At 32.9% G+C, this 11,969-nt stretch overlaps 1 protein-coding gene across 1 annotated transcript; it reads right to left on the reverse strand.

Moving 5' to 3' along the window:
• Nucleotides 1–2,216: 2,216 nt before the first annotated feature.
• LOC108991734 (outer envelope pore protein 24, chloroplastic) lies at nt 2,217–6,067 on the reverse strand. The gene is made up of 3 exons (XM_018966112.2): nt 5,715–6,067; nt 5,094–5,453; nt 2,217–2,531 (listed from the first exon to the last, which is right to left on the reverse strand). The coding sequence occupies exons 1-3, from the start codon at nt 5,919–5,921 to the stop codon at nt 2,451–2,453; spliced, it is 648 nt and encodes a 215-aa protein (XP_018821657.1). The 5' UTR covers nt 5,922–6,067; the 3' UTR covers nt 2,217–2,450.
• Between the last annotated feature and the right edge of the window lie 5,902 nt (nt 6,068–11,969).

An 11,969-nucleotide genomic window follows, 5' to 3' on the forward strand; every position in this document is an offset into this window, starting at 1 on the left:
AGATAATAGGCTAATGACTCCCAAGAGCTCTTATCGAGAAATTCTAAACCAAAGACAAAATCAGGACTCGAAATCAAGAAGCTATCTAATATACAAATAAAACAATAAAAAAAGGATGAATTTCATCAAGTGTCGGATGTGCTAAATAGGAACAAGGCCTGCAAATACGCGTAGCTCATTACTTTTTCAAGAGGGTATCTAGTGATTGATAGAAGAAGGTGCTACTTTAAATATAAGGCATCGCCATGTATGTTTGACAATGACAAGGATTAAATTGAAGAATAATATTTACTTAATTCAAAGGATTAGGCCGAAATCTAAATGTTAGATTCAAGAAACGTGCTCTGTGGATTGAATGGTCTAGATGTTAGGGTCAAGAAATTCGAGTCTTTTAGTAAAAATAAAAAAACCGATTTAAGGTAAACACCATCTGGTAAAATCGAACTGAACACGATTTGGTCAAGTCTATGATCGATTATCTTTGCTTTACATAAAAGGACTTAGCTAGAATAGTTTTGACAGTATATAAGAGTGTTCAAGAAACTCTTATGCCTTTCAACATTCTGGCAAAACTCATCAAATTATTATGGATTTTGCATTTTATATTTCAAAATATAAAAAATAATAATACACTTCATTTTTTTTATTAGCATAGAATGTTGAGATTAAAATTTCGACTAATTCTGATTTGGCACATTTCGTAATTATAAAAAAACGACACTTCATAACTCTTATTATAAAATTATTATAAAATAATTAAGCTTCGTTTGTTTTCGTAAATGAGATAAGTTAGATTAAAGTTAACAGTTGAATAAAATATTATTAGAATATATTTTTTTAATATTATTTTTATTTTAGAATTTGAAAAAATTAAATTGTTTATTTTATTTTATATAGAAATTTAAAAAATTTATAATGATTAAATGAAATGAGATGAATTGAGAAGAGTTACGAAAACAAATCACACAATTTTCACACACATTTGCCAAATGTCAACTTTTTATGGTCTTAGAATTCCTATTAGCTTGATAATTTAGGGTGCAAAGAGTCAAACAATAGATTCCAATTAGTTTGAAAGTAGTCTTATCTATCCATTTAAATAGAAAAAATTGGCTAGAAAACTAGGCTTTTGGAGAGGTAAGATGGGATGAAAATTTTATTAATAATAGTAAGATAATTTATGAATAATAATAAGATAGTTTAAGTTGAATATTTTTTAGATTTTGAAAAATGAGAGAAAAAAATTGAATAAAAAATATTATAAAGTTACAATATTGTTAAAATATAATTTTATAATATAATTTTTGTTTAGGAATTTGAAAAAGTTGATTTTTTTTTTTTAAATTTGAAAAAGTTGTAATGATTAATTTGAAAAAGTTGTAACAATTAATTTAAAAATATTTGTATTTAAATTATGTTTGGGAAGTAGATGTGATGAGATGAGAAAAGAATTTTGAGATGTGATCTATTCCCAAACAAACCCTAACTGGTCACTTTTCAAAAGCACCCACCCAACAACAAACTCTAATATTTATTGACTCCATTTAAACATTTAATTTTTATCTTTTTTTTTTTTCAAGAAATCTGAAATTGTTTTCCTCTCCCTCATGTATGGCAAATTTTCCTTTTAATTGGGTGAGAGTTAAATTTGGAACTGCAATTAATCACAAAAGAGGATAATATTATGAAAAACATATATTACATGATTTTTTAAAAACATGAAATGTATGATCAGAGTGCTCAACAAACCAGAAAGGGAATAAACAATTTGGTTCATATTTTCTAAGAGCTAGTCAAGAAACCAGTAGTTCATCTTCCATAGTAGGAACATAATATGTTCAACAAACCAAAAACAATTACAACCTAAACACACAGTCCAAAACAAACCAGAATTGTATAGTCAAACAAATTACTATTCCTCTGATCAAATCGAGGATGTTTGCCGTCCTAACATATGAATTATGAAACGTGAATAAATGTTAGCCAAACCTTACACTAGCCCCCTTTCATTTTAGCCTGGTAGGAGAGAAGGTGCAAAGAGAAATGTCGTTTTTCATCCTTAATTTTGTCATTCTCATTCACACACTTTATAAGTAATTTTATATGTCAACCACTTAAATGTGTCACTTCAGCAAGTGTGATTGAGAATGACAAAATCAAGGATGAAGAATAGCATTGCTCATGTGCAAATGCATCACAAAAGGTTCAGGTTTTTCTAAAACAACAAAGACCAGAGGAAGATATTTCAGAAGCGAAAATAGCAGTTTGACAATCATTGCCACTGTGCTGGCCCCTACCAGGAGATCAGCTCACTTTTAAATTATACAGTGTTCAAGAACAAATAGAAGCTCAAAGTTCCAGGGATTTGCAGCCATTAGAAAGTTGTACGTCTGATCTCCAGACATTTCAACAAGCAAATGAATCCCCAAAAAATATATGTTCTAAGACGATCAAACCTCGAAAGTCCATGTACTCTCAGCAATTAATTTTGGCACCTTTTTCTCCTCAGCCAAATTGACGGATGCTAAAATCTGGGAAGAAATAAAAGAATGAAGTTAGAAAACAAATTGTCAAGTATCAATCTAAAAAGATTATTTCTCTAACAAATCTCACATAAAGTTGAATCATCAGTACAGACACTTGTAAACTAGACATCTTTATGTTTGAAAGTAAGTCTGATCTAGTTTATTGTGCAAAATAAATATTTCTCGACTTCTGAACTAAGAATTTAGGAACATTACCAGAAGTTTCTTGACCAGAACTACTAAATACTAGACTATATTCAAATCTAAAACATTTCTGCCATCCACTTAAATTGCACGAATAGTATGTACGACTTAATTAAATTACAGGGAAACATGTTTGAAACTTGAGGAATTGACTGCAGTATTTCAGTACAACTATAATGGCACATGTCCAAGGCTCCATCAAGCATATTTTCACCATTACTATCGTCTCCAGCACACTAGCACTGCCACTGCAGACGTGCAAGCTAGTTTCACCTTTTGACTCCACCTCTAAATTCATTAACTACTACCACAACTTTTGCCACTGACACAACCTCTACCTCCATTGCCGCCACCTTGAAGGTATCCCAGCTATCCACTTCCAGCACCTCCCTTCACAAAGATGGTTAAAATTGGAATCTTATCTAAAGATCAGCGGGTGGGTATGGGATGTATGGATTATCTAGAAGAAAAGTCATTCAGATCATAAAACATGAGTAATTAAAAGTCTATCTTATGGTTAAAACTAGTGAGTTTTGCACTAGCAGGTCATAAAACATAAGAAGTTAAAAGTCTATCTTACGGTTAAAACAAGTGAGTTTTGCACAGCAGATCATAAAACATAAGAAGTTAAAAGTCTATCTTATGGTTAAAACAAGTGAGTTTTGCACATTCCATTATGTTTCAGCCATAAATTCCAGAGAACAGCTAAAAAATTGGGTGTCTCACTCTTGTCACTGATATTAGTGAATACAGGTAATTAAACACTTACTAATTTATTTTTATCATGACAAAATTAGAAATTTAAATAATCCTTGTACCTATAATTCTTTTATGTACAACAAAATGCTCTCTCTCTCTCCGGCTTGCTGCTTTGCGTATTGCACCATAAAAAGTATCAAATAGCAATTTTGAAATATGCTCAAAATTCTACTTAAATCTCAAAAGTGTCACCCACAGCCACTATCCATGTCAATCACAATTGTCAAACGTGATATGCCTATATCTTCTAGCAATTTTTTTTTTTTTATTGGCACCGGGTATCCGAGAACAAAGTCCCGACTAATCCCGAGGGTGCACAAGCCCTCAACAAGGAGTTTCATCTTCTAGCAATTAATAACACCTATTACTAAGCCATTCAGCCTTAATGTATTTCCATTTACTGAAATTACCAAGTCCTTTTGCAGAGGATAAATAAACCAATATCCGAAGACTAACCAACATTGCTCAAAAGAAAAAAAAAAAAAAAAAGGCAGTGGCCAACCATTCTCAAACCAAAACACGCCACCGTTTATGAGGCATGAAAAAAAATTCTGTGGTCAAACGGTCTTCTTATGCTATTTAATTGATTACAAGCAAGCAGAACCACAAACAAGAATACATATGTCAATCTATCTATCTATCTATCTATATGTCGGCTTGAACCTGACAATCTATCTATCTATAAGCAATATGAAAAAATTAGCATATTTAAATAGTCGGGACGCTGTTCTGGACACCCGGTGCCAATAAAAAAAAACTAAAAAAAAAAAAGGTATGCTGAATGTAGAACCATCATCCACACACATCAAACACCCACTTGGACAATAAATGGAAAACTAGTGAGACTAGAAACCAACCATGTGAAGACTAGTCATTCTCAAACCTGAGCCAAACCGCCATTTATGAGGCACCGGGTGTTTGGAAACAACATCCCGACTAATCCTGGGGGTGCACAGGTCTTCTTATTCTATTTAATAGATTTTTTTTTATTAGTAAATTCTATTTAATAGATTACAAACAAGCAGAGCCACAAACCAGGATACATATGCACATAAATACAAATATTCGTAAATATATACATATATATACATATAAGCATATAAGTCAAGTTCAAGTATGTGTTTTGTTTGAAAGATTGGAAAAGTTGAAACGATTAGGTAATGATTAAATAAAAAAGTTAAAAAGTTGAAAATTTAAAATTGAAAAATGTTTGTGTTTGAATGGTGTTTGGATGTTGAGATGAGAGGAGATGGGTTGAGACCATTTGTAAAACCAAATGGAGCTAAGGCATACAACCCAATTAGCCTCTAAAATTTAAAAAGTCATGATTAAAACTTCTCACAGCAAACAATTGGCACATTCTAATACCAATTAAATTTGGATATTTCCAAAAATGACAACTATCAAAGTTCTTAAATGTCGATGAATGGATAGCAAAACTTAAGCTCAACTACCACATTTGAGCTCCAAAACATTAGTTAGAAATCAAAATACAGACGAATATTCAGTACACATGCTTCCTTAAACACCCAATTCTCGACACAAAAGGGAAAGCTAGTCTTTAAAGACCAATCAACAACCCAAAAACAAAGAATTTCTCTATACCTTGAAAGACCCTAACTGCTTCGAGTTCCTCGACCACTCCAATCCCAACACTTGGCTCGATGTCTGGTACGATGCCCTCAACACATCCTCATCGTAAACCTTGCGTGCCACTGCAAAGTCCCATGAATTCTTCGCCAAATCGTAGCATGGTTCAAATGTTGTCACCCCACCGTGCAAGTAAGTGTACTTCAATTTGCAATTTCTCGAGCCAAGCGCGTGATTAGCTGACACCTTGTTAGCTGAATCGAAAACCAGGGTTCCGTCTAAAATGGTCCGGTTGTCGCCTCTGCTGTGAATGTAAGTGAGCTTCAATGGTTTCTCTGCAACCCTAACTGTGTTCATGAACTGAAACCGGAAATCCTGCTCCACGCACCGCAATATTGAAATTAGAACTGTTCGGTAACTGAGTACTCGAAGGAAATTGGAAGAAAATTTCATCCTACAGCAATCTATTAGAATCTCAGCGAGTCAAAAGGTTCTAGTTCTCTTTCAATTTCCAAAGAAGATTAATTGTAACAAAAACACCAAGGCACTAACTCACCCTCTGAAAAACTGAACCAATTTTATCACTTCCTAACAAAAATGATCAGAAAGCAAAAAGACGGTGCAATTGGGAAGTACCTTTTTGGGGACGTTGTAATCGACGAGGAAGAACCCGGGTTTCTCGACGGCTAAAACCAACCCGTTTAAGCTGGGGCCATTGACAAAAGTGGCGTCTGTCAAGGAAGCTCGGAGTTTGACATCGCCGGCGTTAAAGCCGAGAGTAGCAAGGGCGGCTGGGCCGTTGCTCTTCTCTGTTTCGTATCTGCCCTTCAAAGAAGCCTTCATTTTGGGGAGAGAGTCAATGAGAGAGGTACAAACGGTGAATCGGCGGAGTCGACAAGGATTTACATGTTTTATTTGGAAAATGTTCGAGCGGTTGGCCGGTCTCTCTCTTTTTTGTTTTTTTTTTTCGTTCCAAATTGAATTAGGTAGATGATAAACATACAGTAGTGAGAGGATGATATAAAAAGATAAAAATATTATATAAAATAAATTTATAAATTAATGTAATTTTATAAAATTGGTTAAATTTATTTTACAGTAAAAATAATTTTATAATCTAATATGACATATAAAATTATATCAATTTATAAGTTTATTTTTACATAATTCGTTTATAGTTAAAATACTTTTTGTTGTGATAATAGTAAAATAGTTTGAATTAAAATTTTTATTGAGTTTTAGAAAATAAGAGAAAATAAGTTAAATAAAAAATTATAAAATGAAAATATTATCAAAATATTATTTTTTAATATTATTCTTTTATTTTAAGATTTGTTAAAATTGATTTTCCTTATGTGATTTATATAGAAATTTATAAAAATAATAATAATGAGATGAAAATGTATGAAGAAGAAATTAAAAAATATTTATGTTTTAATAATATCTAAATATTTAAATAAAATAAAAGAAGATGAAATGGATATCCAAACGAGACTTTTTGTGAGGTTTCTAGTGTATAGTACAACCTGCAGATTATTTATTTAATTAAAAAATCATTTTATTTTCTATTAATAGAAACCGGGTTGAGATTTTCTGACAAGCTCTGTTACGAGATAAAGAGGATAAAAAGAAAAGGAAAATGCTGGAGCTTCTGCTGGGGGCTCCCGCATGGAGCTCTCGTTGGAGTTCTAGTGTATTTTATATGTATATTTTTTAATTCTTTTTTTATATAGATATTTTTAATAATTTTTAATATTTTTAAAAAATAAAGAAATTCATAATATTATTAAATAATATTTTCTTAATCAAGAAGTAAAATAAAAAATATATTTTTAATATTTTTTATTTTACTTCATAATTAAAGAAGTATTTTTTAATAATTTTTTTTACTTATTAATTAAGAAAGTGTTTTTATTAATATTTTATATTTTAAAAATATTAAAAAATTTTATATAAAAAACAATTTTAAAAAAAAACACAAACAAATCATGCTACAGCCCCCAGCGGGAGCTTCCAGCGGGAGCCCCCAGCAGGGGCTGTAGCACTATCCAAAAGAAAAATGATATAAAAACAACTATCATATAGAGCTTTGTTATTTATCTATCATCCTCACATACTATATATCATATTTATTTTTATAATTTTTTTAAAAACTTTTTTGGCTTTATTCTTCCTAAACTAATTGAATTATTCTACTCATAATCCATACATCACATATTTGGTAAGAGAAAAAAATAAAAAATAAAAAATTATGTGTAGTATGAAGATGATGAGTAAAATTTTCTTTTGATAATCCGTTAGGCAGACAATGGTGTTATCGTTTGAAATGATAGTTAGTTGTGACTTGTGATGCACTAGAAGTTGTTGTTCAAGTGGTAATAAAGTTAGGAGTTCTTCTACGGACAGTCGGTTGTGCGTAACCGAGGTGCAATCGGTTGACTTGGCACAATGCCACATCAACCGATTTAAAAAATAACGACAAGAGAAAACACGAAAAGAAACACACAGAGGCAAACGGAGCCAAGCTTCTCTTCGTTTTCGTGGAACTTCTCTTCATGGGTTGGCATATGAGTTTCTCATTGGAGCTTCTCTTTGTGGGTTCTTCCACAAATCGGTGAAGATTTTTTGCATCTAGGTTTATTGAAAAATTTTCAAAGGATTTGCAAATTGATCTGTTCACCTTGGATTCTCTTCGTGTGTTGGAGCTTCTCTTTGTGGGTTCTTTCATAGATCGGTGAAATGGGCTTCATCTCAGCATATTGCATTTTTTTCAAGGATTTGCATAAATCTTTGCAAAATCGATCTTTTCATTTCCTCTGTCTCGGTTGGCAAAGTTATACTTTCGGTACATCGTGGTGAAAATTTCTTTTGAACTAGTTTATGCGATTTCTTTATTTCGCCCATGCAAATTTATCTATTCATTAACGTTGGTAGGTGACTCTGTCTCAAATTTGCTTCCAAGTGTAGAAGTGTCAAGTTGAATCAATGATAAGTTCAGGATCGTGTTCTACAGGGATAAAGGATTATAAAAACATTTGTGAAATTTAATTGGAAAGTATGATGATATATGAGAAGTGTGAAGAAGTAAAATGAGGTATAAAACTCTTTCTTTTTGCATTTCTTTTATGTATGTATAAACAATGAGCAAAAATGATTTTAATATATTTTTTTGAAAATGATTTAAGAAGATAAAAAAAAAGTATGAATCTAATTCCCGTAAAAATTAAATCAAAACTGAAAGTAAAGTTTCTAATCAAAGAGGCAAATTAACAAACACTTGAGTTGGGTATGGAACTCTCATTGTTTCGGTTTCTAGGATATTTTCTCAATTAACAATCCAGTCAAGACATTGATAAAATGATGATAAAAAGTTATGCTCAAGTATTTGCAATATTTCCCAAAGGGATTCACAACTTTACTAACCAAACACACTTTAACAATTAATTGAGAGAAGCCTTGATAATTTTCAAACATTTGTTGTGCCTTACGTCAATAACAAATCAAGAGCAAGAGCCGCACTCTATTTTCAATTCAAATCTGATTAGCAACAAGTGAAATCAATATTCATCAACAAAATATTACACTAAACTAGAACCCAAAACAAGTCAAGTCTCATTCCACAACCCAAGATTCAGAAATTAGCTACACATGGTATTTCTAACAGTAAAAATTAACCTAAATAAAGTCATCACAAAATCTGAGAGCAAAATAAACCCAAATGAGATAAACCTTAAAGTGCAAAAATAGCCTCTCAAATACACTTCGAAAAATGATCAAGAAATGCTGAGTACGAAACTGAGAAACTCACGCTGTCCGGAAAAGAGCCCAAATAAATCAACAAAAATCAAAACTAATGCTGCGAAGAAAAAAAAAACAAAGAAGAAAAAAAAAATAAAACTCATCCAATGCCGTCTGAAAAACCCAAAGAGAAAACTAGACAAAAACTAAAGAGAACCCCTAAAACGAAAATGAAGAAAAAAAAAAAGAAAGAAAAGTAATACAAAACTCGCTAACCCTTCACCCATAAATTTTTCTTCTTTTTATCCTTCGAATCTTCCATATTTTTTTCTCTCTCCTTGTTGCGGATCCCACACTCTTCATGCGTGCATGTCCCATTTGCACATCCAGCCCAGATTCGCTCCACTCCACGCCTGCACGTCCCATTTGTTGCACAACGGTTTCCTTTCATTCCACTCCCAAGGCACAATAATTAGGCTACTCGTGAAGCATCCGCTTGATTCATAAGGCATGGGGTTCATTGAAGTTGACTCAGAAAAAGTGAGACGTGAGGCATAAGCTTGTTGCACGTGGTCTTCCTTGAGGCCTCAATTCAACTATTGATTGCAAGTGTAGTGGCCCTTCATGCATGGGCTTCAGTTTTGTAGGCTCGGTACATGGGCTAACTTATGATAACTTCTTTCCAAACTAATTCTTTGAGCCCATCTGAATTTAATTAGGGAAAAGAAAAAAAAAATCATTTCACATGCCTAACAAGATTAAATCACATTATCTAATTAATACTCTTATTTTAACACCTAAAACTCTTTTAACCCAAGATATTTAAAAGTATTGATACCACATAATCGACCATTAATCAGTAAGTTGCTTCATTGCTGTGAAATCTCCCACTTATTGTTTTGAGCCTCATGTGCTTTGGGGTTCAGGAATTCTCCATTGTTTTTGTTAAGTTTTGGCTCATATAATCTAATGTGTTTATAGGGGTTTTGCTGTGAATTCGGCCAGTCATTGTTTTTGTTAGGTTTTGGCTCTTATATGTTAGGATAACTCATGTTGTAATGTATTTGTGGAAAACTTTGTTTTGAGAAGAATGGATGGAAGAACAATGTTGAATTGTGATTTCAGGCACACCCAATGGATCAAAACCAAATGGGATTCATGCATAAAAGTAACTCCTTGGCTACCCGTGTGATTTTCTTATTGTTTTGTGGTTAATTTATACTTCTACTAGTGACAAAAAAAGTGAATCTATCCAAACAAGGTGCAGAAGAGCACCCCTAGCTTTCTGGAGCGATGCTTATCTTCTCTGGCTGCATATCAAAGCAGCCCATATTTTATGTGAATAAACCACTATCATCTCCATCTTTTTTTGAAACTTGATTGTGATTGCGTGCTGCAAAGTTTTTGTGTTTATTGGATAACTCATGTTGTTGGTTTTTGTACTGTTTGTCTATATAGTTCTTATCGGAATTTTCACCATGGGAAAAGGGAAAGAACACACATCTCCCATAATACCATCTAGCTCAAATCCACCAACACATGTATTTTATATTGTTTAAAAATTATTTTGGAATGTGTTGAATTGATGTTTATTTCCAGAATACAACAACGTTGGGTTAATTATCATGATTGTTTTATGTTAAGACATGCCAAATTACCAAGAACTTGTCCAAACTTCGCAAATTTTATGCATGGTTATTATGAACCAATGCCTACATGGCCATCGCCTTTTGTGCCATATCCAAATGCTAATCCATATCCAAGCTATATCCAGGTGATGCAAATTAGTTGCGTTTTTTGTACTCCCATTACTCATGCAAGTTAGATGTTTTTTTCTATTTTAGTTTTTAGCAATGGAATTATTTAAAAATTTAATTGCAGTTTTTTTGTGCTTTAAGCAGAATGTTGTTTACCTATTTCAATATGGAATGAGACGTCCGACTCCTCTCATTACTACAAGCTCCGCTATAAGCACAAGAGTTGTTGAAGAGGCTACATCCGATTACAGGAAAACTTAAGCGCCATGTACCTTCTCTAGAGTTGCTGAAAAAAGTAAAGACGCTACATCCAATTCTAGGGAAACCAATGATGGTAGTACTGGGACACCTTAGATAGTGCAGATTGATAGGTGTGATATGATTGAGGATCCAAAATCGGGGGTACAGTTTAATTCTTTTGAAGAATTAATGACTTATTATAAGCAATATGCTAAGCAATGTTGTTTTGGAGTGATGACACAAAACAGTGAGAGGAGAGAGGATGGGAGTGTCAGATATGTCACCAGTGATTGTACTCGGGGTGGGAAGACCTGAAATAGGACGTCGAACATCACTAAACCACGTTTGATAGGAAAGACGGACTACAAGGAAAATATAAATTCCTTAAAAATCGATGGAATGTTGCTGTTGACATTAGTTCATAATACCCATAATCATGGCCTAAGTCCACAGAAATCTCGATTATTTCGATGTAATAGAGAAGTGAGGGAGTCTGTAAATAGAGTTTTAGATACAAAGGACCTGGCTGACATCCGAATGAATAAGAGTTTTGGCTCTCTTAACGTTGGCGCGGGTGGATTTAAGAACCTCCCATTCTCAGAGAAAGATTGTCGCAATTACATAGCAAGGCACGATACCTCCTAAGACTTGGGAAATGTGGTGTTAGAGTGCTTTGAGAATATTTTGTAGGATGCAGTACAAGAATAATGGGTTTTTTGCACTGATAGATTTAGATGATGATAGAAGGTTACAAAATGTTTTTTGGGCAGATGCATGTAGTAGGGTAGTCTACAAATATTTGGTAATATGGTAACATTCGACACCACATATTTGACGAATAGATATGAGATACTCTTTGCACCCCTTGTTGGTGTAAACCACCATAGATAGTCAATTCTTTTGGGAGCATAGTTGATTTTCAATGAAGATACAGAAACCTTTACATGGTTATTCCAGACCTAGTTGCAGTGTATGGATGGTAAACTTTAAATGTTATTATCACAGATAAAGACAGAGCAATGAAAATAAAATTGCTATTGTCTTTCCGGATAGCCGACATAGATTTTTCTTGTGGCACATACTAAAAAAAGTTCCTGAGAAGCTTGGTTCCCATGGTGCCTACAAAAGTGGGTTGAAAAATCAGTCGATGAAATGT

The sequence above is a fragment of the Juglans regia genome, chromosome 15 (genome assembly GCF_001411555.2).
Source record: "Juglans regia cultivar Chandler chromosome 15, Walnut 2.0, whole genome shotgun sequence".
Classification (NCBI taxonomy): Eukaryota; Viridiplantae; Streptophyta; class Magnoliopsida; order Fagales; family Juglandaceae; genus Juglans; species Juglans regia.